Below are 21,213 nucleotides of genomic sequence, written 5' to 3' on the forward strand. Positions count from 1 at the left end.
ACCCCGACTACACCTTCGCTTACCCCTCACAATTCTGGCCACTGGGATTCACTCATGCCGTAGATCTCTCCTTAACAGCTCCTTTGAGAATCAGAATTCTAAGATCATTTATTGAGTGATCATGCCTTGAAAAGGCATACAGACGCACTATACTGTATCACACAACCAAGAAGATAACAAGGACATACCAGTTGGGCATAATTTTTTAAAGGCTGAGTACTACATTTTCATGTAATCTACAGTGCTGTTTCAAGAAGTCATGCCCATGCAAAAACATGTATTTTTTGCATTGACATCTGCCTTATTTCATTGCAGCATCTTTATTACAAACAAAATTGCATTAGCAGACTTCTCTTTATTTTTGTTGGCAGATGTTTCATGCAGGAAAACCGCTACATCCGGGGTCAAGTAAAAAGAAGTAGATCTTCAGATGAGCCACCATATGTTTTCCAGATGCCAAATGTAATAATGAGTGTAGCATAAAATAATCTTAGAATAAATCATCCCTATTTGCAGCACGTTCTAGTAACGCGTTGTATTATTACTATGGAAGTGACTTTGCATATTTCTAGAAAGCACTGGGTTCGTATTACTCAAACACCTTTGCTTGGTAATCCATGTTGAATTTCCATATCATATAAAGCAAAGGTGGCACCTGAGTTGCGGTGCTGACTTAAGCAGGATAGGTTGTGTTGTTGCCGGTCACAGTGGTGACTGACAGCTCAGTCAGTACTGCTCCGCTAAGTCTGAGCGCGGCACAAGAGGGGGAGAGCACTCCATGACTATGCCCCCCACCACTCTCAGTGCAGCTTAACATGTGGCAAGGGGAGGGGAGGAGGTTGCCTGTGTGCCTGTCAGTGGGTGTGTCTCAGTATAGGGTAGGTGGGAATGCCTTGATAGAAACCCCCTTCCCTTCTTTTTTTTTTTTTAAACTAAACACTGGCTACAAATTTGGGCTGATCACCCCTGGCATAAAGCCTTTAGTATTGTTTTCCTTTCTCACGCCTACTGCGTTCAATTGAAAGTAAAGCTCTCCCCTACCTGTATTACATTGAAGTAGAGGAGGGTAGAAGACTTGAAAAAGCAATAGGGGCTCCCAGTACAGCTCTAAATGATAATAATAATAATAATAATAATAATAATAATGCTTATAATAAATAATAGTCAAAGCAGGAATCCAAAAATGTCTAAATTTCTTGCAATGCTTTGCTGTACCCTTCAGCATAGAAGAGGTTAGAAGGGTTTCAGATTATGTCCATTATCAATTAAACACCTACACCTTGGTTCATTCTCTGAGTAGAAATGTTTATCCAGAACTTCATATCTAGACTGGATTCTGATGGTAAAACTTCACAGTATGAATGTAGTTTGGTGGGCCCTCAACTGTGTGGCATTTAGAGTAACACCCCCAATTTTATCAGAAGATAGTGAGATTATGTATTACTTCAATGAATCTCTTGGGTCCATATTCCTTGATCTGTAACGCTGTCTTTCCTGTGCTGGGGAAGAGTTGAGTTCCATGCAACAAAATGTGACTAAAATAAATTCCAACGTGGGGAAGGAGAAGCAAAAAGTAAAATTAAAAAATAAATAAATAAAATGAGACAACCTGTGCTCACTCTGTTAGTTGAGTTTACTTATTAGTGAAGGGAAAAGTAGGAAGCATCATACATGGACAAAATGTCACTAAAGCACAATGTTTGCAAAGTACTGAGTTGATAAAGTACAGTGTTGGCAGAGACCTAATTTAGGAGAGGGCAAGGACAATGGAGGCCCAATTAGTGGCAGTACTTTCTTATGCAGACTACTACAACCTAATTAGAGTGTACCTGCTGTTTAACTCTATGCTGTTCAGTCATTTCCTATTAAAAGTTGTTACTGTCCTAAATAATCCAACTCAGTGGCAGCACTTCAACGCGGACCAGGACTGACTGATTGAATTAATAATCATTGGTTAGGCAGAAGTGCACAATGCCACATGATGTACATATCAGTAGTTTGACTTCATATGGTGGAAACATTATTAGATAATACATTGGCCCAGATTCAGCAAACTTTGTTAAAGTGGAGTTAATATCACGGTAAAAAAAAAATACACGCGCGTTATTGCCACAATTTTATGTTTGAACTCATTAATATTGTGGTAATCATTTCCCAGGTCTGATATTAGGGCCAAAATACATTTTAACCTTAAAATCATTAGTACACTGGCGACACACTTTATTCGAGCTCGGCTAGTCCCACGAATTCGGGTATACTCGGGTGTATTGAGGTTTGTGACTGTTTTCTGCCCGAGTGCATTGCGTTATTTTCCAGGCAGGGATTGAAGCATTTTATTCCCGCTGGCTGCAATACTGCACAGTATATATATATACTGCATTACAATTCATGAATTTATGCCATCTGGTAGACACACGAAGCATTGCAGCCTATTAAATCCTAATCATTATCATTTAACAGATCAGCCGCCCGTCAGCCAGGCATGAACCATGGCTGGGAAGGCAAACGCAACGGGGCTTGTCAGAGGTGAGGAGCGGCGCATTCCAGGTATCTGCCAGGTACATACTGGGTATTTGCTCGAATAAAGTGTGTCGCAGCAGTAGTCATTGTGGCTCTCAATGGGGGCCTAGATAGCCACATTGGTGAGCAATGGTGGGTGGGGGGCGTCCATGATTCTCAGTTGAAATTTATTTTTTATATAATGCTGCTTTTTTTTTATACGCGTGTTTCTTTTTTTTGGTTAATGCCCCAAACCACTACTGGCCACATTTGCCTAATAGGGCATTAATCTAGAGGGAATGTAGGTTTGTTTGGGGTGGGTGAAGGGGTGTGGTTGCCCCGGGGATGGTGGTTAGGCCTCCCGGGTGGGGGTGGGGGAATGGTGGCGGGAAAGGTTAACCCCTTGCTTACCTTACTCTTTACGATAAAATAGGTACAATAAATATAAGTCACTGTTTTGGGCGATCATACAGCATTTTTAGGTTACTGCAGCTTGCCATTGTATGTTATGCAAATTCAGATGTTGCACAGTCTAATTTACCTGTAATATTATTTCATCATGTATCATAAAATTATGAATAACTAGGAATATATTTTCCATGTTGGTGATTTTGCTACTTACTTTTTCCCCTTTAAAAAGATTCATAATATAAAAAAAATCAGTGGCATTATACAAATCAAATGTTAATTTCCAATAAAAAAAATGGATTTTGACATAATTGTAAAAATCCAAGAGGTCATATAAATAGAACGTGGCGGTGGGAGTTTTAAATAAAAATTGAGTTTAAATGGAATAAATTCAGACTTCAAATAGTTAAGAGTCCATTAAAGTCTATGTAACAGGGGTTCCCCTACCCTCTGGGAGATTTCACTGTTACCTGGTGTTGTTGTGCTGCTCACCTGCTAGGCTTACAGGATTGCTGAGTGTCCACCCATGTTAGTGGGGAAGACAGAACAGGCTTTAGGGATCTTCCAAGTTCTTTATGGTCGCAGCGCCTCCATTTCCAGCAGGCCCCAGCAGAACCGGGTGCAGTCCCTGCAGGAAAACCCTCTTGCACTCCCCCTGATAAACTGCAGTCTCAGGCAGGAGTATAAAACAGGAACAGCTCTTTATTCTTCATACAGCATACCAACAGGTACACTCTCCATTCTATCTCTCTGGTCCCTGGAATCAACCCTCAGGGCTTGAAGCCCCAAAGGTCCATCTTTTGCTCCCTTAGTCTCTGGTGGGGTAGTGTCCCACTCCCCTGAGGGAGGGGAAGGAAGGTGGCCAAAGCCCTGGCTCCACCCTTCCAACAACACCCCTACATTTAGATCAGCAGTCCCTTTTGTACCCAGGGGAGGGTCCTAGGTCTGAGGCCCTTATTTGGTAGCACACAGCCCCCCCCCCCCCTGTCACTCAAGGCAGTTGTTTACTGCAGCAGCAAGGGCATAGATTAAACCCTAACACCGCCTGCGCTGGTACCAGGGCTGATGTGTTAGGTAGGGCAGATTAGTAGCCAAGAGGATACATGGCCACATCTATAAGATAATTGATGCTGGAAATGAATCAGACCACCATCCAATCAGTGAGGCTTCCTTCAGTGAATGCAAATTGACAACCCTGAATTGAGCTTTGGCAGACTTAGATTACTTTCATTTATTTCCATGTAAAAAGGCATTAAAGGCAGTCAGTGGCTAGTATCGCAGAATTTGATGATTCTCGCAACATCATCATCACTTTCTCAATAACCCCACTCCTACAGTTTTCCGCCTTTATCATCTGCCACTGAGTTGCCTGAAAGCATTGGTCAAACTCAACCCAAGAGGAGTGTACTTAAATGCAGATGTCAATAATCTTGATAAGGAGTCAATTTTGTACACATTTTTAAAAGAATTTCCTATGAAAGGGGAAGAATTCCTAAATTAAATAATTTTCTTCTTTAGATAAGTAAAACTGTTTGGAAATAAGGGAAAGTGGAGCTACTCCACCTCACCCTATTAATGAATAACACACCAACCAATGCCTCAGGAAACATGCTGTACAGGAACAATTCTAAGTGAATACAATTCTGCTTCCCCAAATTAAATTCCTTTATCTACACATAACTGAAAGGCAGAAATACTGTATCAAAATGCAAAGCAAGTTTAGAAAAGCCAGCACACAAGGCAGGAAGTGGACTACAGGGGATATTTCCCCAGAGACTTGAGAAGGGGTAGCAGGCTGCTTTATTGTGTATCAGAGTGGAAAAGAGCCAGAGGCAAAATAGGTGGCAAAGGGAGAAATTTGACACATTGTTCCTCTTGTATATGAAAAAATACTCTTAACCCTATGGAGTATACTAGCAGTAATGTCCTAATGTGTTTTATTGTATAGGTTAAAGATTAAAAAAAAACTATTTAGCAGTCCACATCTGTCACACATGCTCCCCAAACTCCTTTCAATCTCTCAAAATTAGAAGAAATATTTGATAACATGAGGTGTTTGGACCACATCAGATTACTCCCTGGATCAACATCCTTCCCATGTTTACTTATTTGGCTTATCCCTGTATACCTTTCCTTTCTATAAAGATGTCCAACCTTTTTTTGAACAAATCTTTACTAAATATGGCACGTGACACTACCAGTATCCAATCCCCGCGCAAGCAAGCACCGCGCAAGTGGAGGCGCCGCTCCAGCGGGGGAAGCCCTGCGCGTGCGTCAGGAGGCGCGTGAGAAGGCACGATGGTGCGGGGGGCCAACAGCGGGTGTCGGGACGGGCCGCGGGTGAGTGCGGGCGTGCAGGACCTGTGCGAGGACGCACGTGGGTCCGCTTGGCTCGTGATTCATCACATTCCCCTAATGTAATCATCACATTCCCCAAAGTATCCCCATTTAATCTGTATTAAACCTCACCTGCCATTTACCTGCCCCCTTTCCAGTCTCTCCAAGTCCTTCTGGAGAGAAATTACATCCTGCTCTGATTCTACTACCTTTACACAATTTAGTATCATCAGCAAAGATTGAGACTTTGCTCTCGATGCCAACCTCAAGGTCATTAATAAACAAGTTAAAAATCAGGGGTCCCAGTACTGATTCCTGAGGTACTCCACTCATGACCTTAGCCCAACCTGAAAAAGTTCCATTTATGACAACCCTCTGTTGTCTGTCCTTCAACCAGTTTTCAATCCAGGTGCATATATTTTTACGGAGTCCAATTTGCTTTATTTTGTACACCAACCTCTTTTGTGAAACCGTATCAAAAGCCTTTGCAAAATCTAAGTATACCACATCAACTGCATTACCCTGGTCTAAATTCCTACTTACCTCCTCAAAGGAACAAATAAGGTTAGTTTGGCAAGATCTATCCTTCATAAATCCATGCTGACTATTACTAATAATTTTGTTTTCCATTAGGTATTCCTGAATATTATCCCGTATTAAACCTTCAAGTAGTTTCCCTACTATTGAAGTCAGGCTTACAGGTCTTTAATTCCCCGGTTGTGATCTAGCTCCCTTTTTAAATATAGGCACCACGTCTGCTTTACGCCAATCTTGTGGTACTGAGCCTGTGGAAATTGAGTCCTTGAATATCAAATATAATGGTTTTGCTATTACTGAACTTAACTCCTTTAACTCTTGGATGTATGCCATCGGGGCCAGGTGCCTTATTTATTTTGCCAGGTTCCCCTTGGGTCCCCGCTGGCTCCCCTTACCTCCCAGCACGGCCGCGTGCAGCAGCGGAGGCAGCGTGCAGCTGCGGAGTGCAGGGGGAGAGCTGCAGTCAGAGATGCGACCAGGTAGCCGGAGATCCACAGCAGCAACCTTAGCAGGGTGCCACCATGTTATGTATTCACGCGCATGCGCAGATGAGTCCCCGATCGCGGCGGCCATGGGAGTGCTTTGCGCATGCGCAGAGACACAGCAGCGGCAGCCGCCATTACCGAGCAGGCTACACGGGGACTACAATCCCCAGCATGCCCAGGGGCTGCTAGTCACATGGGGAGAACCAGCCAATAGGGCTGCAGGATTCACAGAGGACTGCAGTTGATACATTTGGCGCTCTGCAAGCCACGCCAGTCGGAGCTGGGACAAAGTAGGGAGAGGGTGTATGTGCAGGGTGCCTGTGGCCCCTGTACTACACCACAGACCCCCTTGTAGGCCCCAGCTAGGTCCTGACTCCCCTGTCAATTGGTGGCTGCTATAGGGACAGGCCCCTTAGACAGGGACACTGCCCCACTTAGCATCCTTAGTGTCAGGGACACAGCAGAATGCTGCGCAGCAGTTGCAGCCAGTGGTCTGGGACTGGACCACCACCGCAAGTCTAGAGACTCTCATCACGGTGGGACACTCCCACCGGATACACCCCACGTGGAGGCGGACGCTTTTGTTGACAACGACACCGTGGGATAGACTGTTCTCTTCTGTCGTTGATACCAGGTGCTGGAGCACCTGGCAGGTATCCCCATCTACAAGTGCACCAACAGTAACACTTCTTGTGGGCAGCGCTGTCACACATACATTGAGTGGGTTGGCTCCTGTGGACATCAGGTGGGTAGGTACCCAGGGCACCTCAGTACTTTTGGGTAAACCCCACAGGGGTGTGGACACAGTGATTGGGGGCACTGTGTGGGGGTACAGCCCTGTGAGACCTGAGTGGTTCTGTTATTAGTATTCTTATGTGTTCAGTACACTTGTTAAACCATACCAGCGTGTATTTCTTACATTGTGTCCTGTGACTGGGTTTTCCCACACTGATAGGATCCCTCGCGGATGGAGGCGCTGTCACCAGACGATCCAGGTACACCCCAGGCTCCCAGCAGCAGAGGTTCAGCCCTCCTGTGAGCCACAGGTAAAGCACCACACACACAGTAGCCGCCATATCTTCCATAGGGTGGGGGAAACTGCGCTACATTTATTTTAATTTTATCAAGCCGCCTATGAACTTCTTCCTCAGTTAACCAATTGTTCATTAATATGGAGGTTGTGGTTTCCTCCTGCGGCACTACGATTTAAATTGATTTTTCCCTGGTAAACACAGAGGCAAATAATGTGTTTAATAACTCTGCTTTTTCCTTATCTCCAATAATCTACCTACCCATCTCACACTGAAAGGGTCCTATGTTTTCTTTTCTTATTTAGTTATTAAGTTACATAAATAACTTTTTAGGGTCTTACTTTCTGTTGCAATCCTTTTTTCACTATCCATTTTTGCTAATTCGATTGCCCTTTTGCCATTTTTGTCACATTGCTTATAATTCTGATATGATGTCTCTGTCCCTTTCGAATTAAAGAATCTAAACAAAAAAAGATTTACCGAGTCTGAGGTGGTGTAAACATCTATAACAAACATATAAGAACATAAAATGTAAAACACTTGATTAGCCACTTTTTTTTTTCTCATGAAACCACATCATCCATACAAAAATAAAGTGATAGTGAGGCAACTCTGTCATTGCAGGTGTTAGAATTAATGATCATGTGCTGCAGTATGTAACTGGCTACATGGGACCTGGAGATTTCTTTGCAGGTTTTGATATCTTTTTTTAAACCAAAATATAGGTCCAAAGAAAGACTTCAGATAAAACGCACACTATTATGCAAATGAAAATGAAGCTTCTTACAAACCCTCCAAAATTAACAAATGCCCTAAAGGAAAAAAAACGGACCAACGTTTCGGCTGTCACATCAGCCTTTTTCAAAGAAAGGCCATATCCCTGCTGTGACAGCCGAAACGTCTGTTCTTTTGGCTGGATAGGTCTTCTTTTCAGCAAAATCCCCAGTGCCCCTTTCTTTCTCTTCTGCAAGTGTTGATGTCAAGGGCAATTGCAGGTCTGAGTATGGGTTAGGAACACCAGTATTTATACAACATTAATAAGAACTGCTCATATTATTTATGAGTGCAACAAAACATCTGATTCATTGCTACAATACTTCCAGACATACTCATGACATACAGTACAAGAAGGGCATTAAAGACCTGTGTGTCGCATTACAGAGTAACAGAGAATTTCTGCAACTTCTTAGACAAAGTTCCCCAAAGCTTCTTCTTCTTAGGTAAGTATTAGTGTTGTACCGAGTCCTGAGGATTGCCGGGTACCGGGTATATGGGGCAATTTGCAGGCTGGGTACTGGGTACCTGCCCGGGTAGCATTGGCTTACATGCAGCCGACGGTGGAGGGTGAGGAATACCACTGCGGAGGGTGAGGAGGACCGCGGTGACATCGTTGGAGCAGCAGCAGACGTCCTGGTGGCGGTGACAGCAGCAGCAGAAGACCTTGTTCAGCGGGCGGGAGCAGTGGAACACAGCACACAGCTGATGCTGGTGGGAGCTGGGGAACCATGTTACCGTATCAGGAGCGTTTCTATTGGACAGCCAGATCCTCCCCGGCTGTCCAATAGGAACGCTCCTGCTCCGGTCACATAGTTCCCCGGCTCCCACCAGCATCGGCTGTGTGCTGTGTTCCGCTGCTCCCGCCCGCTGAACAAGGTCTTCTGCTGCTGCTGTCACCACCATCAGGACTTCTGCTGCTACTCCAACGATGTCGCCGCGGTACTCCTCACCGTCAAAAGCGGTACTCCTCGCTCTCTGTCGTCGGCTGCAGGTAAGTGTTGAAGTCTTTTTCATCTGCTCTGAAATTACAGCCCCATGCTGCTGGACCCGGGTAAGTTCCGGGTAGCTGAAAAAGCGCCGGGTACTGGGTAATTTCTAGGTACTCGGTACATCACTAGTAAATGTACATAAACATTCATATGTATAGATACTTATTATGTCTACCACGTTATTTTTATTTTTTTGGTGCCTTCCATACTTCACAATAACAAATAGCAGAGTCACTCCCAATAGTAGTAGTGCTCTCGGGACTTTAGATGACATAAAGCAGGAGAAGTCAAATGGTTTCATGCTGGGTGAGAGAGGAAGACGTGCTGGTGGGGGTGGAGAGAGAGAAATGCTGGCAGGACCGGTGCAACCACTAGGCGACTCAGGCAGTCGCCTGGGGCTGCACATTTTGGGGGGTGGGCGAAAGACAAGGCGGGTGATGGCAGTGGAGACTGGAAGCAGAGCAGTGACAGAGTGGAGGAGTCTTTGGCAGAGGATGGTGGGGACGAAGCCAGGGAGGAACTCCACAGCCAGGTAAGGAATATTAACTGGGGGGGAGAGGGTGAGAGAGGATGAAGGAGGGGGGGGGGTAAGAGGCTGAAGCCAACGTGAGAGAAGATAGAGAGTATGAGAGGGGCTGAGAGGGGGTGCAAGGGTATGAAGGGGGGGTGAAGCGATGAAGGAGGGGTGATAGGGGAAGAAGGGGGGTGATAGGGGAAGAAGGGGAGGGGTGAGATGATCCTGGCAGCCATGTTTGTAGTTTTTTAAGGTGACACTGCTCATTTGCATATCATTACCCAGAATCCCTGGCTGCAGTGGAAGCACTGTTTGCTAAGCAATACTGGGGAAAGACAGGGTTGCAGACCTGTCTGAGACATGTTAACGTGTGCACAATGTGCTCTCAAGTTGTATCTTTATTTGCTGCACCTGTATGCTGAACGGTAGCAGGTTTTTGTAACTTTTTGTTACCCAGCATAACTTATTTAATGGGTAGTTTTTCAAGGAAACAACAAAAAGTTAATTTTACCAGGAACGGAGTGTCCCCGAAAATTGAGTGACCACAAATCAGCTCCAAGGGACCCCATTGGTTCAGGTAAGGTAACAGAAAAAGTCCTTTGGGGGGTTGTCGTTTTAAGACACCAACCAGCAGGTTTGCCGTGAACAGTTATAAAGCAGTTTTCATAAAATCTCAAAGGAAGCCATTTTAAGACCCCACAAAAAAATGCTTCCACAGCAACATTTTGTCAACATAGAAAATTGCTTCACTATGAAGTATGTGAGCAGGATAGAAACAGAAGGCCATTTGTACACAAAAAAAAATCTGTACACAGCTAGGTCCAAAACCTGTATTTATTACAATATACTGAGAGTTTTCCCTTACCTCAAACTGTAGCTTTGATTTGAAGACTATTATGTACAAGGGGAGATTATAATGGTGTGAAGCTGGAATTGCTCTTTTTAGAACTTACATGTTAAATGAAATTCTCAGTTATACCCTCTTAATATACAGTAGATGTGTACAGGCGCCAATGAGTTTTCCTTCAATGATTTAAATGTACCCGAAGATCACACTGTTTCTTTATGCTGTTTAGTACAATTGGGCACTGTTTCCTTTGTGTCCCTAGATTTCATGGGAACATGGCATCAAAACACTTTCACAGGGATCACAAAACAAGTAAGAAGAAATAATTGAGGGGTGAAGGCATCACGTGGATGTAATGTTAACCAGCTGCTGATGACCGTATACCCTTTGCTTTATCTTCAGGCAATAATACTATGTTCCAGGTTGAAAATACAGTGTAGTGAATGAAATGCATTACCATGTGATTGTTACATAACTAGCATAACTCATCAGAAGGCTGGGAAACAGTATTATATTCAATAAATGAACTTACATGGTAATGAATGGTCTTCTAAAATACAAACATCATCTAACCAGAATAAATAAGTCAACTTCAAATTAAGACAAAAAAAATGTGTTTTTGTAAGTCATATCTTAACTTGAGTCTTAATCTACGCACTTAAACAACAAGCATTTAATGGATGTATTATACATATACTAATATTTAATGTGAGGTAGTTGGGGTAATCTTCTAGTGCTTCTTTTCTGCATTATGCATGAAATCTGATCATACAGTCAAGTGCTTAACGTGTACACCGTGTTATACTGTATATCGAGATAGCATTCTTAGAGATAAACATCTGTTCTTTTCTCACACTTCCACTGCAGTTCCTTCCCCTTAGATAATTATTCCCACAACAGTTTGTGTTTTGTCACCCTTTGTTGTGGTTACTTTGGGGCTTTCCAGTAATCCGGTTACTTTGGCTGGCTGAACAGTAATAGAAAACATTTCTCATCCCCCACCTCTTCCCATCATAAAACTCACCGACACCAGAAACTCCAGGGTAAGTACATAGTCCCTCTCAGTCTTCAGTAGCTCGCTGAGAACACACACTCTCAGGCGAAGCTGCCTCTCCAGATCCTTCCCACTCTCCCCTTTGCCTTCAGCTTTATTTTCTTCTGTCATCTTACGTGTTATCTTCTTCAGCAGCACAGCAGCAGTGCTTGCTATCCTCCAAACTATTTAATGTACAAGAGAAAAAGTTATCCACTGCGAGTTCAGAAGCCAAATTCCCCAAACGACATTGTTTTCTTCTGCTTCTTCAAAGGGATGGCCATGCTTTTAAATCTCCAGTCTCAAGAAATGGTTTGTGGTCAAATAATAAAAATAAAAAAAAAGTGTTCCTGTTTTTCCCTCTTTCTTTTCTGTCTTTTTCAGAAAAAGCAATAGCTTCCTTCTGCTTGCAGGTCTCCAGTCAGTGGTTTGAGAGCAAAGCAAGTAATTTGGACATTAATCAAAAGATTGTATCCATGTGACTCCAGCCCCTTCATCCTGGAACCAGCCTCTTTCCCCACCACCCACCCCCCAACAGCGTTGTCCCCTCCTTCATCCCTTCCAAATGAATGTCAGGAAAAAGGAAAGGAATCATAACCTTGGGGAAGCATTGTGTGCCAGCACTGCCTGCTTCACACAATTACAGAGCCAGGGATAGTGGGGGGTTAAAAGGGGACTTTTATGACTAGAGGATGCAAGCAACTTCTAGACTGTAAACAGTAGATGAAGTGTGGTGGTACAGACTGCTAATTTTTAGAAACCTATTCTTGAACTTTGTTTTTAAGGAGAGAATGAGGTTGATTTGAAATAAAGAAGCCATGCTTTCTCCAGCCCATTTTAAATGCATTGACTACAGAGAGGTTGTCTCTTGCTTTGGCTCTGGCACATTAAATCAGTAGACCAAGAACATGTAAACCCACCAAATAACATGTAGAAAAACACGGGGGGGGGGAGCCATTTAAAATATATTCAACCCTCTGCTATATTATCCATCTCCTTAGTCTTGTAATTTGCAAAATACTAGCAGATGTCTCCAGAGTACAAATATGGTGTATTAACCCTCCGAGTGCTGCCAAACGAGAGGTAACTCTCAATGTATTACTTCGTGGAAAACATTTTTGTAAATCAAATAAATAATATTGTCACACATGGACTACAACTTTCAGTAATAAGACTAATGATTTGTACTATCCTACAAAAAGACTTTGAAAAAAAAGTAACAACCCTAATGTGCTATTTTCTATTTTATCTAAGACATAACATCATATACTGTGCAAAAGCAAGTAGATATATACAGAGTACTACAGCATTAAAATAAAGGTAGAAATAATTGTATAATGCAAACGTGGTTTTATTAACCACTTCACTTCCAAAAAGACAGTGGTAGAGAACAGGTCAAAAGGTGACATCCGAAATAAAGTGCTTTTTAAAGCCATGCCAACATTTTTTTATATAAATGAAGCCAGTCAATAATAAGACCAGTGACTTGCAATACTCCCCAAATATGTTTTTATGAAAAACATAGTAAAGAAAGCTTCTCCTAAAATATATATATATATATATATATATATATATATATATATATATATATATATATATATATATATATATTATTTAGGTTATGGTGGGTGAAAATGTGACTGAAAACCCTCCACCATATAGCATATATAACAAATAAAAATATTACTTGTAAGCACATTCACATGTCTTAGGCCTCGGGCATGGTCAGCGCTTAGGTGCTGACCCGTGCTGAGGCGCGCTCACGCTTACCAGTGAGCCCCTGCAGCCGCAATGAGAGCGGCTTTAGCAGGGGCTTCCACAAGCGTGCGTAAGCGTGGGTCTTAAGAAAATTTTAGTTTTGGTGCTCACGGGAGCGCAGGGCCGGTCACGTGAGCGGTTCGCCCAATGAGGGCGAACCAGCTCTGTGACGTCACAGCCCCCCTCCCCCCCCGACACACCCCCGGACGGCGCGCGGTCTAAGGCCAGGGAAAGCACCCGTTTTCCCTCAGCCTCAGCGCGACTCCGCCCAGCTGGATTCACCCTGTGCTAGCGCTGAGCGTGCTGGCGCTCAAAGCATGCGTGGCGGGTGTCCTGCGTCTGCTCGCGTGCGGGGGGAGGGTGGGCGGCATTGCCGAATATTGAGCAAGCGGGAAAGTATAAAATTTTTATTTACCTAAGTGCATCGCGTGTGTGCATACGGATACCCGCGTGCGCATCGCGTGAGCGGGTACTTGCATATATATATATATATGCAAGTCACCTCACCAAGCACCGCCCGCTCAGCGCTAGCGGTGCCGCAGCCTTAGACAGGTCTGCAACCCCGCTTTTCATCATTATCACCCAGCATACAGTGCTTCCACTGCAGCAAGGGATTCTGGGAAATGACATGCAAATGAGCACACAGTGCCACCTTTTGTCTTAAATCCATTATTACATGGAGCCCTTAGTCAATGCTCGCTGTTTTAAACACAGCTTTTAAACATAGCCTGGGATCAGATGCAAAGCAAGTTAGCCCACTCAGAGACAGCTATTTCCACCTTTTGGGTCTCATCAGTGTGAGGTTGCTTCTACTGGCTTTGCAATTTAAGACTTGGGTAGGTTTTCACCACACATTATTTAGGTTATGGTGGGTGAAAAGGTGACTGAAAACCCTCCGCCGTATAGCATAAAGCAAATAAAAATATTACTCGTGAGCACATTCACATGTCAGGTGGCACTGTGTGCTCATTTGCATGTCATTTCCCAGAATCCCTTGCTGCAGTGGGAGCACTGTATGCTAGGTGATAATGGTGAAAAGCAGGGTTGCAGACCTGTCTAAGACACATGAATGTATATATATTAATTTTTATATTTATTTCTTTTACAAGGGAGTGTTACAGCATATAAGAAAATGAATGATCACAAAGAAAAAGCATAATAAATGTTTGTTAGAAGTTGACATGGTACTTAGAATGCTTTAATGGTCTTAACAACACTCATTGGGTTTATATCTGTAGCATTGTTAGTTTGTCCCAGGGTGCCAGAAGAGTTTTCACCTCCAGCACTAAAGAGGCTACTGAGATTTTTTTTTTTTCATCTTCCACAAATCAGTGACATTTGTATAGTCCTTTCTCACGACCTCCAGATTAATAAAAGTGTCCTGTTTAGAATAATTGAGTTTCCCTAACATTAGACACAGCAGCATTTTTTTGTAAAATGTCTCAGTGCCCTTTCAAGCCAGGTCATATGGTTTTCTTTGAAGAGATTTAGCAGGATAAACAAAAACCCAGATGCCCCAAAGCATTTAGCACTGCTAGGATCTCCTGGTATATAGACATGGTCTACAGATTGGTGGACAATGTAGTCTGATATATCAAAAAAGCTCCTTTAGCCCATTCTCTCCCAGAGGGGCCTGCAATGTATAAACGTATTGCTTCACAATACATTGCTGGCCCCTTAAGCAGCAAAGGGTTTAAAGGAGCCGCCATCTGCCTCTAAAAACATTTTAATTACGTCTAGTGTGTATCTATTCAATATATGCTGCTATAATCCCCCTTGTGACATTAACATTTTTAGTTAGACAGAGTCTTAATTAAATCCCTCCCCGTTAGTTTAAAATGTCTGCTTCTCCTTTCTTAGTAAAGCAAAAATGGATCAGCACTCAATAATAAATCAGGAATATTCCTGAGGAAACGGGCCCAAAAATGTTGCATTTTGTACATACCATGTTATCCTATGGGACTCTTGAGTTATTGTATACTTTTTACTTTATACCCTGTGAGGGTCACACATTAAAATAGCAGATTATATGCTGTCTTGCAAAATTTGCTTTGTCTACATGGTATTTGATTAATTATTCCTGATTTATTATTGATCCATTTTTACTTTATTATTACAGGTGCGCCGACGAGTATTCTAAAACTTGCCTTAAACTTGCCTTGGAAAATCTGGGGCAATCACCAACAAGACCCAGGTACATGCTGGCTACATGCTGCAACATTTCAGTGACATTTCTGCAGAGATTAATGGCTCATCGGATTAACACAGCAGGGGTCCATTGGCAGTCCCAATCTGTTTGAATGTGACTGCCAGGGACCCCCACTGTTACTCTGATGGGCCATTAGTCTGTCTGCAGAAATGTTGCAGCATATACCCAGCATGAACCCAGCATGGACCCAGCATGTACCTGGGTCTTGTTGGTGATTGCCCCAGATTTGTTTTAGAATACTCGTCAGCATTACAGTATACTGTTTATTTTTGCCTAGCGGTGGGGGCATAGGATCCCAGCACCATCCAGACCCAGTCGAGGTCTTTCGGTCTTTATTTTCTCCAGGTTCTATATCTGGTGAGTGCATAATCTAGATTTCCTTTTATTACTTCAACCTTCTTTCCTCAGGCCTCCTCTGTTGATGATGTCATTTGTACCTGTGCAGTCTTAATGCCTTGGCTATTTTCTCTCGCAAAAGTTAGAATGAGATCTATGTGACTAAATACTTAATTATAGGATTTCTAAAAAGTATTGAGGTGAAAAAGTGGAGCTTATAAACAAAGAAACATGGTTTTCTGTGTGACCTCCCATGTCTCTTTGATCTCTTTACTGCTAAAGGGACCAGTGATATTACGCACAGTTGGTATCTCAGAGAAGTTAACTTTGACAAGCGTACATTTAAGAGACAGTAGAAAAAGTCCCTTTTTTGGATTTCCTTTCTATTTTGTTAACTTTTTCTGATTGTATTGCCTGCTAAACAGCAGACGATGATCACTTGCTGCCAATCTTCAGTTTGAAAAAGGAATAATTGTTTATATCTTTGTAATCTCTTCCCTCCTATTTCCTTTTATGTTTCTTGGCCTCTGTTATCATACCCCAGTGTGTCTTCTGCATGGCATGTTAATTGTTTAAATTAGGCGGCGTTATCTATAAGTCTGATAATGAGTAAACCTGGTGCTGCAATTTGAGTCCACCCTGTAAAGATGTGTGTGCGCAACCAAGCAAACGTACCTCTTGTATAAAAGAAGCATATTCATTACAGCTTTAATATTAACTAGTCTCTTTCATCTGTCTCATTATGACCAAGATTGAAGAAGGGTAATAGTACTTTATGGGCAAGAGGTAATAAATAAAGGAGAAGTAAACAACACAGATACAGAAATCTCTCTGAACCTAGTCTGGCCTCTTGCGGGGAGGTTACACTCAAGATGTCCCCAAACTAATGTAACAAGTAATAGCGTAATGTATGTAAGTAGCTTCATGCAGGATGAAGTGGAAACAGAAGGCGTTGGATACCCCTTAAGAGTTCATTGGTGTAGAGGCAGTCTCAACATCAAACAGGACCATTGGAAGATTGCAAACTGGAGCAAAAACACCCAAGCACTGCATGGTAAAGAGTGTTGATTTTATTTATTTTTATTTATAAAATGTTTTACCAGGAAGTAATGCATTGAGAGTTACCTCTCGTTTTCAAGTATGCCCTGGGCATAGAGTTAAATCACAAATAATACATGGTTACAAATACAGTTCATAAGTGAACAGGGTATACATTATATACAAGACATTGCGTGCACAGTTGATACTATGGGCGTATGTAACAGTTACAGACCAGAATAAAATGTGAGACAGCTTTGGTTTTGAAAGAACTTAAACTGGTGGTGGATTTTACTAGGGCAGTTTAATTTGTGAGGATCACATTCCATCTCCAGCCTCAGTCTTTCATAACACTGTGCCTAAGGTGCCACTCCCTGACCGAAGAGCCCCCCAAGTTCTACAAACCCTCTGTGCGGGAACAGCCCACCAGTGGGCAAAGGGTTAAATGCTCAGGAAAGACACAGACTGCTGGATGCCATCACCTCTCAGCTAGCAGGTTTATTGCTCTGTGGATGTTAGAGCAGAATCCCAGCACAGCTGACTTGCCTTCTATCTCTAGCCCCACTCTCTCTTAACACCCGGCCTAAGGTGGCAGCCAAAAGGTGCATGCCATTTGCTCCTGTTTTTACACTGCACCTGCCAACAGCCCGAACTGGAAACACTACAGCTTCATGTTAAAAAATGACTTCCGCCTAATCTCAGCTTCCTCTGCCTTATTTACCTATGCTCTCTCACTTATACCTTTGCGTCTACCCCCTCTCTTCCACCCTTTCTCCTCTAAACCCTACTTTCTAACTTCCGGTTCTTTACTGTAATCTTGCTTATTTTGCAGCCAGCAACTCCATCTGCTTCTCACATCACATTCTCATCCTTCAAAGAATCCAGCAACTCCGCCTCCCACTCTCTTTTTCTCTCCCTACTATTACTTCTACTCTGAGGTGACATGTCCCCTAATCCTGGCCCTAGCCACATACTGATCCTTACACGTTCCACACCGTGCTCCAAAGTCTCCTTTTCACTATGCGCTTCCAATCACTCCAACCTCATCCCCATTACTTCTTCCTTCTGCTGAGCCCTATGGAATGCACAATGTGTCTGCAATACACGTACAGCTATCCATGGGGTAGATCCACAGGTCCGTCCCTTTCGTGCTAATAACGGTCATTTCCGAAATCGGTAAAGGACATTATTTTTATTTAGTTTAACGGGTATCCTCAAAGCTAATGAGATCCAAAAATGACATTCATTAGCAAAATGACCATCGTAACATTACCTGTATTAATGGGGATTATCATAGTGCTGGCACGTGTTCAACAATACACTGCCCATGCACATTAGTAAAAAGTCTTATTAGCGCACGTTATGCATGTAAAAAAATAACGCCCATGAGCATTTTGCCATTTCAAATAAATGCACATTTCAAACTGAATAACTCTGCAATTTTAGCTTAAGAGCTCTACTGTTCATATGGCTGAGCAGTGGTTGATAACCACTCCAAAGTTTTAGGTGCTCTCTGCTCCTGGGCCAGCATGGCAGGCAAGCAGTGCATTTGAGGGGGGGTGGGGAGGCATTCTCCAATGATTAATGCCCTGGGACACGCAATCAAGTCATTGGACAATTAAGTCAGTGCAGTCAAGTCAGTGCAATTAAAAAGCACTGGGAAGACAGCAAACCTAAAGTCAAGCGTACGGCTTGTTCTACAGTAGGTGCAGGCGCGCGGGTGTGTGCGAACGTGTGTGCACGTGCACGCACACTTTTTGTGTGTACGGTCCGTGCTGCCGTGAGCGACAGGTTTGCAGTGGTCTGTGTGTGTGTATGTGTGTGTGTGTGTGTGTGTGTGTGTGTGTGTGTGTGTGTGTGTGTGTGTGTGTGTGTGTGTGTGTGTGTGTGTGTGTGTGTGTGTGTGTGTGTGTGTGTGTGTGTGTGTGTGTGTGACCAAGGATGAGATTTTGAGAGCCGCCTCATCAATGTGTTGCTTTGCCTTTGCGGGATAAAGACATCTCGTACACCATACCACCCACAGAGGGACCCCAAACCGGAGAGATACAATAGTACACTATTGAACATGATGAGCACATTAAACACCCGGGGAAAAGAACAGTGTAGTTAGCATTTGCATCACCGGGTACATCCATATAATGGCACCAGGAATGATACTACGGGATACTCGCCATACTAATTGATGTTTTGGTAGGAGGCCAGGTTGCCAATTGACCTGTCTTTCCGAGTGCGTAATATTTTCTGTCTGTCTCTATCCTATTCTTTTGGATTTTTTGTCGTCTTTTATTCCATTCCCTCAAGTCCTTTGTCCCAAATAGATTTTCCATTCCACCCTAGTGGGACACCTCTTGTAGGTGTGTGAAATGTGGGGCATGTATAAGTAATATGCTTTTAAACTTCTTTTATTAATGTGTATAAAATGTATTTAGGTGCTGCTATGTTTTTGTTAGTGTTTGAATATTGTAATATTGTAAAACTGCTTCTGATATTAGGACGAACGGAATCATGAAGCACTCTGTGTATCTTGTTCTAATGGTTTTTAAATATGATATGAAGAGGTCAGGGTAATACACCTTTGCAGTTTGTTAGCCATATTTAATTAAATTTAGAACAGGCATTCGCCTGAGCATTAAACTTTCAACCCATGTTTAAGCCATTGCATATATTTGTACTTCTGTAATGAAACTTCATATGTAGGTTTTTAGACTATAAGGGGTTTCATTCACTTCACGACAGTGGTATCAAAGATGTAAACTAGACTTTATAAACACCACTCGGGTAGTGAGTGCCTGTAACACTCAATATTTGCATATGTATCAAGAGTCTTCAGTTCTCACAGTTGTCTAAATTCGACAAGGAGCATTTTATACACTTGCCGGTTGTCTCTTTTTAGAACTGTGCTGAGTTTGTCGCGTGGAAATTTGACTTATACATTTAAAATTGAATTGAGGCAATTAATGTCTGATCAGGGGATCTGATTTATAATTAATCTATGCTTATTATGGACGGTGAGTTGTTTTTTCCATGTTCTGATTTTATGATACACTGTTTCTGTATATTAAATTATTGCACAGATTTTTAATGCAATATTATGGGTCCGACTTGGGTAAAATAAAGCCCAAGTCCTCACAGTCTGTCTGTGTTTCATATTTAAACTGTAGAGATGTACCTAAGAAGGGTACAGAAAGATCCCTGATAGTGGCGCACTGCGGACCTTTATATAATAATACGGTCAGAGGTAGAGATATATTACTGTGAATAAAATCAATTTTATAAATATTGTAGGTGTAGTTAAAAGTGATATATAACCGGCTTAGGGAATATATATGAATATTGAAGTGCCTCAGTTTAAATGGTCAGACAGTGACTTGGACGTGTGATCGGATCAATCTCTCCTGTGAAATACCAGTGTGGAGAGTGGCGGGGTACGCATACAGTAAGCTGTATATCTCTCATAGGTGTACGCCGGTACTGATGTTGAAGTTAATTTCTAATGTTTGACAGCGCGCGCGTCACAATTATTCCCAAGTGCATTTCTTTGGGCTGTCTAGTGAAGGAGATAAATTGTACCAGTTTATTATTTATTAAACTGGTACAATTTAAGAAGCAACGGTAACATTTGGGGGATCATTCACTAAATGCCAACTAATCCTACCCTCTACCCTTGTCTCCTCTAAAACAGATTAGTTTACCTCTTAGACATATCACAGTGTTTACACGACTGAATACTTATCATTGCACACTGCTACGGAGACATAGGGAGGCACTATTATCCGAATACACCATAGGGTCAAGATTAACCCCAGCGACTTACGGTTATCTCCTTCACTAGACAGCCCAAAGAAATGCACTTGGGAATTATTGTGACGCGCGCGCTGTCAAACATTAGAAATTAACTTCAACATCAGTACCGGCGTACACTTATGAGAGATATACAGCTTACTGTATGAGTACCCCGCCACACTCCACACTGGTATTTCAAAGGAGAGATTGCTCCGATCACATGTCCAAGTCACTGTCTGACCATATACCCTAAGCCGGTTATATATCACTTTTAATTACACCTACAATATTAATAAAATTGATTTTATTCACAGTAATTTATCTCTACCTCTGACCGTATTATTATATAAAGGTCCGCAGTGCGCCACTATCAGGGATCTTTCTGTACCCTTCTTAGGTACATCTCTACAGTTTATATCGCCACTCTCCCAGGCAGAACGCATATAACACCAAGGGGTTCTGAGCAAGGTCTCTCTGTATAATATTTGTGTTTCATATTTATATTTATGTTTGCTTGCTGATACCAATGTTCTTACAGATTGTCACTAGTGAACAAATAAGAATATGCTACCATTGATGTATTTTGAGTATGCAGCAAAGGAGAAGCAATTAGCTAATTTTTATTGTGTGTA

At 42.5% G+C, this 21,213-nt stretch overlaps 1 protein-coding gene across 2 annotated transcripts in view; it reads right to left on the bottom strand.

Annotated features, from left to right (window-relative positions):
- Positions 1 to 11,947, bottom strand: part of PREX2 (phosphatidylinositol-3,4,5-trisphosphate dependent Rac exchange factor 2) — a 330,482-nt gene extending 318,535 nt beyond the window's left edge. For both annotated transcript variants that reach the window (XM_075583773.1, XM_075583771.1), the window contains exon 1: positions 11,449 to 11,947. In XM_075583773.1, the coding sequence (XP_075439888.1) occupies positions 11,449 to 11,589 (141 nt within the window). In that variant the 5' untranslated portion in view covers positions 11,590 to 11,947. The remainder of the gene's footprint in view (positions 1 to 11,448) is intronic.
- Between the last annotated feature and the right edge of the window lie 9,266 nt (positions 11,948 to 21,213).

This window comes from Ascaphus truei, chromosome 2, assembly GCF_040206685.1.
Source record: "Ascaphus truei isolate aAscTru1 chromosome 2, aAscTru1.hap1, whole genome shotgun sequence".
Taxonomy (NCBI): domain Eukaryota; kingdom Metazoa; phylum Chordata; class Amphibia; order Anura; family Ascaphidae; genus Ascaphus; species Ascaphus truei.